This window comes from Myxocyprinus asiaticus, chromosome 38, assembly GCF_019703515.2.
Source record: "Myxocyprinus asiaticus isolate MX2 ecotype Aquarium Trade chromosome 38, UBuf_Myxa_2, whole genome shotgun sequence".
In the NCBI taxonomy this organism is placed as follows: domain Eukaryota; kingdom Metazoa; phylum Chordata; class Actinopteri; order Cypriniformes; family Catostomidae; genus Myxocyprinus; species Myxocyprinus asiaticus.
In genome coordinates, this window is record NC_059381.1 from 5294471 (window position 1) to 5310027 (window position 15557).

The window sequence follows — 15557 nt, forward strand, 5'->3', positions numbered from 1 at the left end:
CTCATTTTCGGGTGATTCGATGAGATACAGCAGCTTACCCATATCTCTCCCACACCTGTCTCACCACTTGCAGGTGAAGTCTCCACTCTCTGTACAGTAAATCTGCTCCCGTGTTTATTATGCCCAGGACATGCGTTGTGTGTAATGAATAAGCATGCACTGCTCCACACAATGGATGTGCATGCCAATTTTAGCCACAGGAAGTAGTGAAAAACATTAGTTAAGTTCCAGGAAGTTAAAAAAACAAACAATTGGATACTGCATTAATTGTATAAATTTTTTTAATGCGTTAAACAGTCAACTATTAATCGCAGAAATTGACGCGGTAAATTTCCCAACCCTAAATTATACTGATAACCTCAGACCAAAAACAGCACAGTTAAATATTACACAAACACATGGCATTTGTGTGTCAAAGTGTCTGTGTGTTTTCTAAGCTGTCTGTCATTCAAACATTTAATGTCGGCGGGTTGTTTATACTAGTCGTTGCTTTTGACACTGCTTAAATCTTAACAGAGTTTTATATTCCACTGAACTTATCGTTTCTTTTGATAAGGGCTCTCTCTGGTTTTGCAAAGAGAGTTTGATTAAACTGGAATGTTCTGCTTGGCAGCAGCCTTTTCCGTGTTTTTGTGTGTATGTGTAAAAATAAGAGAGCAAGTGTGTGACCGAAAGAGATTTGAATACTGATCAAAGGATGCATTGTCTGTAGTGAAATACTCCAGTCATACAGAACACATTCTGTATAGTGTTAAACTGCTTAAATGAATATTCTGGTTATTTACAATAAGTGTATTACTACTATCCAAATGAGGCACATTCAAAATTATTTCCTGTGGTAATCAACAACATGCCACATGTGCTGTCGATTGACATTAAGTTGTAAATAGCTAAGAATTTTTTGTTAAATTATACACTGTTAAAAAAAAAGTATAATTTCGGTACAATATTTGTATTTTATTTTTTTTTGTAAAATGCCAATAAGCCCACATCGGTCTACATTAATGCATCAAGTTGTCATCAAATCAAAGTTGAATCAAAGTTATTTTTAATTTGAAATGTAACTATTTATTGAACGTTAGTTTGTTTTAGCGTATTTCTGTTGTTGCCGTTTTATTAAAGCAAATAGTCACTAAAGGCAGTTTGTTACATTGATTTTAAGATGGTTAAGGGGGGTTAGGTGCTTAAAAAAGTATGTTTCTCCTTTCTCTCTCTCTAGTTGAATAATAAATTTATGAAGAAAATTCCGCGGGATGCGGAGGCGTCAAACGTGTTGGTCGGCGAGGTGGATTTCCTGGAGGTGCCCTTCGTGGCGTTCGTACGTCTTCAGCAGGCGGTGATGTTAGGAGGCCTCACCGAAGTTCCTGTTCCCACACGGTAACCAATTGCAACACCAATACCATAAACACCCTTTTTAAAAGTTGTGCAATTCACAAATCCGTCACAGTAGTAAAAAGAATATGTACTTGTGTTTGTCATTTTCGTAGGTTCCTTTTTATTCTGTTGGGACCCAAAGGAAAGGCCAAATCATATCGTGAAATCGGACGAGCCATTGCGACGCTCATGTCTGATGAGGTTTGTGTGTTATTTGTGTATTTATATGCACTAATAAGCATGGACGTTATGTGTAGTTTACAAATGCAGAATGTGTGTGACCATGCAACTTTTTAAAATACTTCTTGACTCATTTGAAAGATCTTTTCTGGCCATTGGATTACAAATCTTGACTTGACTTGGTTCTGTGTTTAAAGAAACCAATAAGGTTTTTCTGTTCCTATAATGCTATATCAGATAAGCAAGTCTGGATTTAACACTGTGTGGTTTACGGGTTCTGCAGGTGTTTCATGATATCGCTTATAAAGCTAAAGATCGTGGTGACCTGCTGGCAGGCATAGATGAGTTCCTGGATGAAGTCATAGTTTTGCCTCCTGGAGAATGGGACCCTGACATCAGGATCGAACCTCCAAAATCTGTCCCGTCTGCTGATAAACGGTACAGTGTCAACCACCAATCTCATAATTCATCATTCAATTGTTAATTCAGTAAAATACATGGCATTTAATCATCCAGTTAAACAGAAATAAGACAACGGTGTAATTGTGTATGTTTGTGTGGTTTCAGTAAGAACATTCTCGCCAGCGGTGGAGAGGGTTTTCAGATGAACGGTGGTACACCCCATGATGGGGATGGTGGGGGTGGCGGCGGTCACGCTGTTGGAGACGAACTCAAAATGACTGGCAAGTAAGTAATAACAGAAACACGTATAAACAGAATCTAATATAACAAATGAAAAACTGTCAAAGCTGTTGCCTAGCAGTTAGCAGACATGGACTAGCATCAACAGACAACATCCGGATTGCACCATGTCTGATCCCGTGTTCCTCCATCATTTCCTGTCCTTTCTCTATAAATAAAAGGCCAAAAATTGTAAACTGATACAAAATCACCAACAAACAAATTCATGAGCACTAAACTTAGCCATTAGCACAGTTAGTTTTACATAAATTGGGTGTAGGTAAATGCTATCAGTACTACCATGTACTTAGTTATTTGGAAGCATTGTTGGGGAGTAACTAACTTAACGCTACTATGTTAACTACATTTTTCAATAGTGTGACAGTAGCTCAGATATTTTCATAATAGTGTAGCTTTTTCAGTTGCAAGCTGCATTTTCCAATGAGTAGCGGTGTACCCTGCACAGCCTAGAAGTCAGTGTTTTCTTTTTTTGAAGAAGAAATATTTAATAATATTTAAATGCTGCTGTTTATTGCAATATTTAAAATATGGTTTTATCAGTGTATTTTTTGTATAAATATGTTAGTCACCCTAATTAAATAAGCTATATAACTATCAGTCGATAGGCTATTATTTAATTCTGAAATATTATATTATCTATAATTTTATTTTAATATTTTAAAATATTTTCTTTTTTAATTAGCTTCAATGTAGTTAGTACTGTGCCCGTTAGAGGACAGGGCGGGCATTGTTTTTCTTAAAAAGTTTTGCATGCCCTCGCAATAAGTTTACCATGGTTTTACAAGCGTAGCCATATTTTAACTTTAATATTCGTATTAATACTGTAGTAATAATACAGGAAAATGAAAACTATGGTAATAAAAATCATAATTGTGTGGTTATTATGGTTTTACTACAACACAAACCATTGTGAGGGCACACAAAATGTATTGCGAGGGAACGCAAAACTTGTTGCGAGAAAACGCAAACCTTATTGCCAGAGAACACAAAACTTATTTTAAGGGAATGCAAATTATTGCAAGGGAATGCACAAACATTTTGCGAGAGAATGCAAACTATTGCGAGGGAATGCACAAATTTATTGCAAAGGAACGCAAACTATTGCGAGTGAACCCAAAACTTATTTCCAGGGAACACAAAACATATTACGAGGGAATGGAAATTATCGCGAGGGCACACAAAACTTATTACGAGAGAACTGAAAACGTATTGCTAGAAAATGCTAAACTTATTGTGAGGGAATGCACAAACTTATTGAGAGGGAACGCAAACTATTGCGAGGAAAGGCACAAACTTATTGCGAGAGAACGCAAAACTATTTCAGAAAAACAATTCCCACCCTGTCCTCTAAGGGGCTCCATAAGTTGCTACTTTTTGTTAGTAACTTGTAGTGTAACTAACTACTTTTTCAAAAAAGTAGCTTGACTGTTGTTTAACTACTTTAAGTTATGAATAGCTTGTAGCTTGGAAAGCTAGAGTTTCAAAGGAGCTGGCCCAACACTGGAAGATAAAAATGCAATGGACCTCATTCGTGAAACCATTCTTACATAAATTTGTTGTGTTCAGTGCAACAATTTACATAAGAACTTATTTGTGGACAATTTACGTGGAAATTACTGTAGTTTAGCATGTGTTTCATGAATCAGACTCATTGCCTCTCTCTTACTCTCATCTAATTTTCTCTTAGGTTTTGTGGAGGTCTCATTCTGGATGTCAAAAGGAAACTCCCCTTTTTCGCAAGCGACTTTTACGACGCTCTGCACATTCAGTCTCTGTCGGCCATCTTGTTTATTTACCTGGGTACCGTAACAAACGCCATCACCTTCGGAGGGCTGCTGGGAGACGCTACTGAGAACATGCAGGTTAGCCAGTTCTGTTAAGGAACTATTCTATATGTAACCGCATTAACGCTGTACAGGATGTGTGTTTGTGGCTTATACCAAGGTGGTGTCAGACTGTTTGGCTTAGCTAATGTAGGTTTATTTGGGAGCTCCCACAATTAAAATTTAGCTGACATTGTGTTCACATCTCCAGGGATTGAAAGGCTATGGTTAACTGTGTGTGTGCGTGTGTGTGTGTGTGTGTGTGTGTGTGTGTGTGTGTGTACATAGTTTGTGTACATACCTCCCTTTTGGAAAATGCAAAGAAATTCTGACAATGCAAGAAGATTTCTTTGTTTATAGTGATAATTTTTTTAGATTTATATTTACATTACATTATGCATTTGGCAGACACTTTTATCCACAGTATACATTTAATCAGTATGTGTGTTCCTAGGGAATCAAACTTATGACTCTTATTAGTTGAGCGACATATATAACTTCACATAAACAGAAGTCTGTGATTCCTATTTAAATAAGTAAACGTGTGTGTGTGTGTGTGTGTGTGTGTGTGTGTGTATGTGTGTGTATTTGGACTCTCTCCTGTCCAAACCATTATACTTATTATAATATTAATGACATACATATAGTGTGTGTGTGTGTGTGCTACTTTATTTGTGTTTGATTATTAAACATGTCATGTTAAATGTGTATATGTTGTGCTACATAGACAGTGTGTCTGGAAACTGGTGTATGTGTGGCAAGTTTGGATTTGATCTGTGCTATACTTAGAGAGAAGAATATAAGTTTTCTTTGAACAAGTGTGTGTGTATAGATAGTGACAGGAGTGTGTGTGGCATATTCAGACATGTGCAGTGATTGCAAAGTTTGGCATATATTTAGCAGTGCATGTATATGGCACAGGCTAAGGAGGATCAGCTAAAAATAGTCTGAGATTACACTCACCCACGCACACACAAAATCACACAAATACACTTTGGAAAAATCCTTTCAAGGGAATCCCTTTTGCGACCTCTGGCCTTACCTACAAAGCCCGGTTTAGATATGTTAAATCAAAGCGATTGTAGGCAAGAATTTTCTTTTCATCAAATTGATTGAAGATGAATTATTTATGCCTTGCCCTAAATATGTACACATATTTGTTATATATTCGCTCTGACACAAATACAAACGCACAACAATGCAATGCATGCTGCGCATCTCAGCCAAATTGAGCTACAGTACAAACTAGATTTTTACGTTTTCTGAAGAAAAAAAAAACTTCAAAAAGTTATATGAAAAGCATTCTGCTACAATGTTAGGTTGTTCTGGGTGGTGGCCAGGGTGTTGCTTTGTGGTTGATAGGCGTTATTTGGGTGTTCTGATTGGTTTCTTATAGAGCTCAACAGTATGGCTCTGGAAGTAAAAATCCCATGTATTTTTTCTATAGGCGAATAGATGTTTAACAACAACTTATAGACAGATGTACAGTGAGCTCCCAGGTTGTTAACTGATGGTATATGCTTCTGTTGAAGCCATCAGCCCATGTTATTTCATCTGAATTTCTTTTTAAAATCACATTTAATAGCAGAATTTGTGATCAAGAACTACACTACCCATAATTCCTGAACAGAAAGATCCACCAATCAGAGAATCACAGCCAACAAAGTGCACCAAAAGAGTTCTGCAGCGACCACCCACTCCTGTGCACTGTGAATGATGCAATCGAGTCACTCTCCACACACTCTCAAAATACTTATTCATTTGTAAACATCTGAATATTCCCCAATATACTTTAATATATTGTTTCTATAGACTATTTCATGAATGTAAACAAAAACAAAGGAATTTGAACGGTCCAAACATATTTCTGGATCCTTTCAACAAAGTAACTTTTTCAAGGTCCACTCGGCGGCCATCTTTGGAACACTGTTGGGCAGTAACTATTTTTCTATGTAAAAAGCATCATGAAAGTGCAGCTCCTATCTACTTTAATGGGGAAAGACCGAAATCTCCAAAACGGTTGGTCAGGATTCGGATAAAAGAACATATTTCAAATAAGAAGTAAAATATGACAATACTGTATGGCGGGGTGAGCAAGAGACGGACACAGTGGGTGTGGTGTCAGGCCTCAGAGAGGCATTTATTTAAAATGTCCAAAACAATAGGGAATCTGGTACCTTTTCGGTGGAAAGGGCTATGTGAAGGAACAGTAGTGAAGACAGGGGAAGGTCCAGGTGATAGTGGCCGGGATCCCGGTGGATGCGACACGCACGTGGGGCTGCGGTTTCACTCGAGCGGCCCGGCTTCCCTGGGCCTCAGCACTTGAGGGGAATAGCGGCCCGGCATCTTGGCCCGTTGGCCGCGACGCGGGCTCCAGTTGCATCTAACTCATGCCGGGATTCCGGGGTGCAGGTCCGGCAACACATCTAACTCGCACTGGACCTCCCCGCTCCGTTCCCTGACCTGCGAAGACGCCAGCATGTAGAGACCGTTCTCCCGAGGAGAGGCGCGCTCGGTGATTAAAGGCAACGGTGATGAAGCTCTTCATTGGGTTCAGGTGAGCCCCGTCACGTGCTGCCAAATGGGAAGAAGTCACCGTGGGCGACGATGATCCACGGGAGGGGCATGTCGTTCCATCACAACTGGTGTAATAAATTCTGCGTCTTTAACTCAGATTACTTTAAAAAGTAAAATTTGACCATCTTGTATAGCTAACGTGCATGCGCGTTCTCGCGTTGATTGACAGGCGATTTCTGTATCTAAAAGGTGATTGGCTATTTTACCTTTAAGGTGGGACTTCCTTTCTGCATCCGCTGACCGTTGGCTGCTGTTGGGCGTTCCAGTTTCTCTCATTCATTTTAACTGAAGTAGCCTGTCTCTGCTATTTAGTCTCTGTTTTGACAAGCAGGAAATGTTCATGGAACTATGATGTCACTTGACGTCACCAACGAACAGTCCTTGAAATGGTCTATACTTATAATCATCAACTTTAAATTAATATATATATATTTTTCAGGGGGGCCTGGGTAGCTCAGTGGTAAAGACGCTGGCTACCACCCCTGGAGTTCACAAGTTCGAATCCCAGGGTGAGCTGAGTGACTCCAGCCAGGTCTCCTAAGCAACCAAATTGGCCCAGTTGCTAGGGAGGGTAGAGTCACATGGGGTAATCTCCTCGTGATCGCTATAATGTGGTTCGTTCTCGGTGGGGCGCGTGGTGAGTTGAGTGTGGTTGCCGCAGTGGATGGCGTGAAGCCACCACACATGCTATGTCTCCGTGGCAATGTGCTCAACAAGCCACGTGATAAGATGTGCGGGTTGATGGTCTCAGATGCGGAGGCAACTGGGATTCGTCCTCTGCCACCTGGACTGAGGCGAATCACTACGTGACCACAAGGACTTAAAAGCACATTGGGAATTGGGTATTCCAAATTGGGAGAAAAAGAAAGAAAAAAAAAGAGATTTATATTTTTCCACAATTTGTTATTCGATTGCGTCATTCGCATTGCTTCATGGGTTTGTAGTTCATTCACATACTCTTGTACCTTTGTCTTTTTGTCTAATTAAAAAAAAAAAAATATTGCTTCAAATCAAAGTTTGTCACGTTTTGATTCACCTCAGAGCTGGTTGGTTTGGTTCATGGTGTAGACCTCTTTATTGAAGTATTTTATTAAATCCCTATGGAAAAAATTTATGGAAAATACTTCCGGAACCAAGATGGCTGTGGGCACTCTGTTAGCATATCTCTAGATATGTCTCAGGTACCTCCTTCAAAGGCCAAAATCCTTAACAAGCACCACTAAAAAGAATGGAGAAGACAAACAGGAGTAGTTTGTATTGGAAAAAGAATCTAGTGTGAATAAGCAGTTTCAGATTTGACTTTCAGGCAAAAGTGTGCTGTCAAAAAATCAGCTGACAACACATAGAGGCTCAAATCTGATAAGAATTCTCTGTTTCATTGACACAGCTTTCATACCAGTGTGCAAATGCATAACCTTCGGTTTTATTTTCCACTAGAGCCACTTCTTGCCTTTTTGTAATTCTCTCTGTCTCTGTCTTTCTCTCTCTGCAGGGCGTGTTGGAGAGTTTTGTTGGGACGGCGCTAACGGGGGCTGTGTTCTGTCTGTTATCGGGTCAACCTCTTACAATCCTGAGCAGTACCGGGCCTGTACTTGTCTTTGAGCGGCTGCTGTTTAACTTCAGCAAGTGGGTGTCATACTCAAGTACATATTAAAGCAATAAGCCAAGAGAGTCTGTGCATAACAGTGATCAAATCAAACCACTTTGTCACTACAAAAAATGATTTCCGCCTGGAGTCAGAACAGTCTAAATGTCTGTGCTGAGTTTGGTGGATGTGACTTGAAAGTTCTAGGATGAGTTACAGTCAGAAATGTTGGTCTTGGTTTACTTCAGGGATTTTGAAATATCCTAAACCACATCTGTAGAGTTAAAGTTTGTTGGCCAACATTATAAAATTATTTATAGTAAATAAGGCTGGAAAATTAAACTTGTTAATTTCTGCGATTAAAAGTTTTTGTTTAACGCAAGTAATGCATTATCTGTGTTTTTTGTGAACCTTCACTAATGTTGTAAACATTTTAACATGTAAATAATTAAAATAAATGATGACTAACCAATTTCTTGCAAGTTCTTTGAGACAAATTATAAAGTAAATATGTTTATGATATTTTTTAGTGTTTGTTGTAATGAATAATCGCGTTTAATCACAGAAAACTGTGCAATTACATAGTTTAAAAATGTTTAATCAATTTCAAGCCCTAATAGTAATAAATAAGAAAAAAAGTCTTCTGCCTAGTAATACAGTTTATTAGCTTAACTGTTGACTGTTTTAGTGGTTTGTAGCAACTTGGTGCATTAATAGAAAATTCAGTCGATGTAATCTGATCAAGTCTCAGTTACATCTATAGTAAATAATATCATATAAATGTAAATAACTTTGCTTTAATAAAACAGATACTGCATAAAAAATGTACTAAACATTTTCAGTGAAAAGGTAATTCATTATAGGAATGTTCCAGGTTCTATATATATATTGTATATACAGAATATATATATATATATATATATATATATATATATGTATATAATTTAAGCTCCAGCATTTATTGCATAATGTTGTTTACCACCAAAAAATAATCCATTTTACTGAATTATTAAAAGAATTTATTTAAAATGTATTAAAAAAAATACATTTATTTAATTTAAAAATGTAGCGTTTATTTAAAAAAAAAAAAAAGTGGTTACAGTGAGGCATTTACAATGGAAGTGAATGGAGCCAGTCGATAAACATTCAAATACACACTGTTTCAAAGTTATAGCCACATTAGACATGTTAGCATGATTTTAGTTTAATAAAATCGCTTACTAACCGTATCTGTGTAAAGTTTTATCCAATTTTACAACTTTGTTGTCATCACAGCAAAACACCGGCGAACCCTGTAATCTGGTAAACGCCGTAACACATCTTGTGGCTATGCTTTTGAAACAGTGTGTATTTTAATATTTATGGACTGGCTCCATTCACTTCTATTGTAAGTGCCTTAAAGTAACTGCAATTGTTTTTAATTAAATAGATGTGGGATGAATTGGAATTATTTTTGTGGTAATAAACATTATTGCCACAAATGCTGTTGATTGAGCTTAATTTATATTGAATCTGGAACATTTCTTAAGGTCGCTGACCTGTAAACTAAGGTTTGAGTTGCAAAAAAACAAGCAACATTCCTTGGAATTTAGTTGTGTGTCATTTGAGGGACAAAACGTTCCAAGTTATCTGGAATCAAGGTACTGTACATCTTATTGTTTTCTTATTTTCGCCAAGGTCCAGTTGCTCTGTCTCTGTTTGTGTGTGTCTTTAAGTTTGTGTGTGCGTGAAAACATTTCTCTGTTTTTCTCTCTCTCTTTCAGGCTTCAGGTTTCTTTGTTTATGTTCCATTATGAATAATTGAGTTGGATTTCATGTGTGTGTCTGCTTCAATGTATTAGTTGAGTTTTGTTGAGGGTTTCCATCGAGAACGCCAAGTCAAGGGCTATAATTACAGAGATATGGCGAGAATGATATATTTGATGAGTCAGAGGTAGCATGCTTACATGATTAGCATTGGAGCCTTCTTAGTTGATTAAGTCCACTAGATTGAGTCAGTAACACAAGGAGCATAAGCTAAATAGTTTTTCAGAAATGAACCAAATAATTATACAGTATGTAAATCATGTGACCATTTAAGAATATTCCTTCTTGGGTGTGTTCAGAATTGAACTCTAGCTTATTGCATAATGTATATTTAGCATTTTTAATCCAATTTGTGTAAAATTATCTTTCAGCAGTCTGATCAAATAACATTTAACGTCACATTTTGGCTCATTTAGTAGCGCATTAGCACATTTAATTTAATTTAGTAATTAATTAGCACATTTTGGCTAATTAAGTAGCGCATTAGCCCATTAAATTTAATTTAATAGCACATTAGCACAAAATAAATTTAATTTTGTAGTGCATTAGCAAATTTTGGCTAATTTAGTAGCGTGTTAGCACATTTTATTTAATTTAGTAGCGCATTAGCACATTTTGGCTCATTTAGTAGCGCATTAGCACATTTAATTTAATTGAATAACTAATTAGCAAATTTGGCTAATTTAGTAGCGCATTAACACATTTTATTTAATTTAGTAGCGCATTAGCACATTTTGGCTCATTTAGTAGCGCATTAGCACATTTAATTTAATTGAATAACTAATTAGCAAATTTGGCTAATTTAGTAGCGCATTAACACATTTTATTTAATTTAGTTGCGCATCAGCACATTTTGGCTCATTTAGTAGCGCATAAGCACATTTAATTTAATTTAGTGATTAATTAGCACAATTTGGCTAATTTAGTAGCGCATTAACACATTTTATTTAATTTAATTGCGCATCAGCACATTTTGGCTGATTTAGTAGCGTATTACCACATTAAATTTAAATTTAGTAGCGCATTAGCACATTTAATTTAATTTAATAACTTAGCACATTTTGGCTCATTTAGTAACGCATTAGCACATTTAATTTAATTTAATAACTTATTAGCACATTTTGGCTAATTTAGTAGCGCATTAGCACATTTAATTTAATTTAATAACTTATTAGCACATTTTGGCTAATTTAGTAGCGCATTAACACATTTAGTCTAATTAAATTTAGTAGTGCATTTACACATTTTGGCTAATTTTATTAAGTAGCACATTAGTACATTTTGGCTAGTTTAGTAGCGCATTAGGGCATTAAATTTAATTAAGTAGCGCATTAGCACATTAAATTAAATTTAATAGCGCATTAGCACATTTTAGCTTTTATTTTATTTAGTCCTTTTATTCTTATCCTCTCATTGGTTGAGTGCTGTTCTCGTAAATTCTGATTGATTGTTTGTTTCTAATGACCCTTTTTGATTGGTTCAGGGATAATAATTTCGACTATCTGGAGTTCCGGCTGTGGATTGGCCTCTGGTCTGGGTTCATGTGTCTGATCCTTGTCGCGACGGACGCCAGTTTTCTGGTGCAGTACTTCACGCGGTTTACGGAAGAAGGATTTTCTGCACTCATCAGCTTCATCTTCATCTATGATGCCTTTAAGAAAATGCTCAAACTGGCTCACCATCATCCAATCAATGCAGACTATGAAATGGACCTTGTTACTCTGTATGGATGCAACTGTAGTCCACCGGACGGTGAGAGCTTAATTAACGTAAGATTGAAAGAGCGATTTAGGCTTAATAGAAAATAAAACTCATAGTTTGTGTTTTTCTTTGAAAAGGTAACAGTTCAACTCTGTACATGGAAAAAATAGAGGCCATGATGAACAACAGTGTACAGGTAAAATGGTCTGTGTGTGTTGAATGTTATTAGAATCAGTATTGGGGAGTAACTAACTTAAAGTAGCGACACTACTAACTTAACTAAGTTTTTTCAGTACGTCACAAAACTCTTCAGTGCTCTCCTAGTATGTCCACTCTGTGGTATTTGAATGTTTACAAATTGGCCCTATTGGCTTTCATTGTAAGTGCCTCACTGTAACCCAGATTTTTGCAGTTTTTTAAAGAAAAGGAGGGACAAATCTAAATGAATTTTTTGAGAAAATCAACATGCCACAAATGCTGTCAATTGAGTTTAACTTGTAATGAACCCAGAATATTCCTTTAATATTTAGTTGCTTTCGATTCTGTTTTATTGGTGGTGTTAATATGCTCACAGTAAATGTTTAATAAATGCTGTCACCCCATCTGTCACCAGATAAATACTTAATAAGTTAATAATATAATCTGATAGTTACAGTATTTAAAAACAAAACAGATTAGAAAATATTTACTTTTTATGAGTAGTTTTTAGTGTCGCTAACTACCTATTCAGTAGGGTAGCTTGACTGTAGTTGAATTACTTTAAATTATAACTAACTATGACTATTTTGACAAGCTACACTTTCAAAGTAGCTTTCCCAACACTGATCAGAAGTTAGTTGCTTATCTCACCGATCATTTTACAATACCCACAATGCATATTTCTCAGATATTGCCTGGTTACTGCACAAACGCAATGTGTATGAGATTTAAACAGATTGAAATGTTGATTTTGATGTATAAGAATGAGAATTATTGTTGCTCAGCATTCATTGATACTTCTGTTTGTGTTTGTGTCTTTGCAGCACCATTTAAACACGACCTGGACATCACTGACGCGCTCTGAATGTTTGGAATGGGGAGGTCAGCTGACTGGTCCAGCCTGCGACTACGTCCCTGACATCACGCTGATGTCATTCATTCTGTTTCTTGGCACATACGCCTGCTCCATGTGTCTGAAGAAGTTCAAAACCAGCAGATTTTTCCCAACCATGGTACAAGCACACCATCAACTCACGTTAATGAAGACGTTAATCAGAATGTACTGTCCTCAAGAGGAGCTTTTTAGAAATTTCCTCCCCACAGGAATACGACAGCCTGACAACCTGCACACACGCACTTTAAGCTGCTATATAAAAGTCATTGCTTTTGAATTAAACTGGTCTATTGATTTGGCAGCTCGAATGGAAAATAGTCATTGCTGATCCTTTCAAAAATGTTGTTGCTTATTAGCAATCTGAACTCATTAAAAATTGTAATCTTCATTAATCTCCTCTAATAAGAGATTACAGATTTAGAGATTATGGTTTTCACAGTCGATTCTAGTATTTGTAGTGCATTTCTAGTAAGTGATCAGTGATGTGTTTTTGATTTCATTTCTGATATTAAGTATTGCATTAAACAATTCAACATATAGTTTACTAATTATAATGTTTATTTCATTAATCATTCTTGCTATAAAACTTTTACATTTTAGTGATATTTTTAACTTTTATGTCGACGATTGACATCACATCAAAGTACTGGCAGCAATGTGACATGCTATACTCCATTTAAAAATATTTTTAACAAAATTTTTCTTGGTCTGTGCACATGCGTTATTAAGAAACTACATTTAGAATTTTCTGAAAAACTCCTCCAAGGCCGTATGTCTGATTTGCACAAAATTTGTCGTGTATCATCTAGAGACACTGGGAACAAACATTTTACAAAAGCTTTTTGATAGACCAAACCATTTGTGAATAGCACTTCAATGAATTTGACGGCGAGCACGCTAAAATGGACGCAAGGCAGTGTCTTCTCAGTGCTTTGCTGTATTGGCACGAAACTTTGTATATGTCATATCCATCATGGCTTGAGGGTACCTGCACAGTTTCGTCACAATGCCACCTAGTGGTCAGGAAATATTCCTTGGGGCATGACGAGTTGAACAATACCAAATTTTCGTATGCCGGCCATTTTGAAATTTGTCGTAAAATGCTGTATTTTACAAACGCATTGGCGTACGGTTACAAAACTTGGTATGCATCATCAGCACAATGCCCTGAGGGTACCTATGAAGTTTGGGACCAGCGCCATTTTGTGGTCAAAAATTAAAATGATATGTTTAAAAATGCTTGTAACATTTGATTAATTTGACCTATTGCCCTGTGACCGCACCCTAAAGATTCCGTGGATCCCGAGTACAGTGATAGCACATTTTCCATGGTCTGCCATACTTCCTGTCCGCCATTTTGAATTTCATTCAAAACCTACTTTTTCGACCTTCTCCTTAAAAAAGGTTCATGAAATTTTTTTAAACATTTCATTGTCTCATCACAGGACTATTTAAACTAACTGCATAAAGACAAATTTGAATATAAATATACACTTTCTCTTATATATTTAACCTAAAATAAAATAAAATATATTTTTAAAAAGAAATTTGTTACATCGCAGGACTATTTAAGTGCATAAAAATTGCACATAAAAATGTATATTCATATAGAATTTGAACCTAAAATCTTAAAGTTTATGTCCATGTTGTTAGTACAACTAAACGGATGTTTACATTTTTTGCAGGTCCGCAAACTGATCAGTGATTTCGCCATTGTTCTAGCCATTTTGATCTTCTGTGGGGTGGACGCCCTGGTTGGCGTGGATACGCCCAAACTACTAGTGCCAAGTGAATTCAAGGTGTGTTTTTGTGTGGTGAATGAATTTAGCTCTTTGTGAAGTCCCATCTATGTTACAGTAATCCTTTAATAGTACATATTATACCTCAAAACCACTCATTGAAGTACAACACTTAAAACCACTAATACATGTGCAGACATGCACAAACAGACACAGTCTATATTCTGAGAATTCTTTCTTGCATTATTGCAGGAAAACCTTTATTGACTCAAGCAAAATCAATACTGTTCTCTTTGTAACAATACTTTACAATAACTTCCATTAGTAACACTAACAAACCTTAATACTTAAAATAATGCATAAAAGATTCATATTGTTTGAAATGTCATTATAATGTCAAAGTGATGTACAGCTACTGTGAAGCTTTATAAAAACTATAGTTGTATTTAAGCATTATATTTATAATGACTAAAAAGGGTCACCCACAAAATGTTGTCTTTTTATGCATAAAAAAAGTATAAATGACTTAAATATTATTGCTTCTAAAACTAATGCACATATATTATATAATATTTATATAACATAACATAATATTTATATCTATATATATCCTATTTATATACAAATAAATATATACACATTTTTTGGTGTATATGTTCATGTGTGTATATTCAAAAAAGGAAATAATTATATAAATTCTGAATATTTAGTTATAAATCCTGTATATATATATATATGTGTAAATCCAAATATACAGTTGAAAATCTGAATAAATAGCATTTTAGTATATTAAGATTTATAACTGTATATTCTGATTTAAATTATATTTTCGTATTTACAACTATATATATATATATATTCCGATTTTTAACGATATATTCAGATTTACAAAAAGTACTGTATATATTTGAACTATATATTAAGAATTTATAAATGTGACCAGCTTTTGAGTGACTTTGATCAAGAAACACATTTAG

The 15557-nt window shown here is 35.9% G+C and overlaps 1 protein-coding gene across 5 annotated transcripts in view; it reads left to right on the plus strand.

Annotated features, from left to right (window-relative positions):
- The window catches only part of slc4a4b (solute carrier family 4 member 4b), a 74893-nt gene that overhangs the window by 46098 nt on the left and 13238 nt on the right, over nucleotides 1-15557 (plus strand). For all 5 annotated transcript variants that reach the window (XM_051677615.1, XM_051677616.1, XM_051677613.1 and 2 more), the window contains 10 exons: nucleotides 1220-1377; nucleotides 1488-1575; nucleotides 1838-1992; nucleotides 2122-2241; nucleotides 3944-4118; nucleotides 8149-8282; nucleotides 11531-11799; nucleotides 11886-11944; nucleotides 12771-12959; nucleotides 14527-14640. In XM_051677615.1, coding sequence (XP_051533575.1) covers nucleotides 1220-1377; nucleotides 1488-1575; nucleotides 1838-1992; nucleotides 2122-2241; nucleotides 3944-4118; nucleotides 8149-8282; nucleotides 11531-11799; nucleotides 11886-11944; nucleotides 12771-12959; nucleotides 14527-14640 — 1461 coding nt within the window. The remainder of the gene's footprint in view (nucleotides 1-1219; nucleotides 1378-1487; nucleotides 1576-1837; nucleotides 1993-2121; nucleotides 2242-3943; nucleotides 4119-8148; nucleotides 8283-11530; nucleotides 11800-11885; nucleotides 11945-12770; nucleotides 12960-14526; nucleotides 14641-15557) is intronic.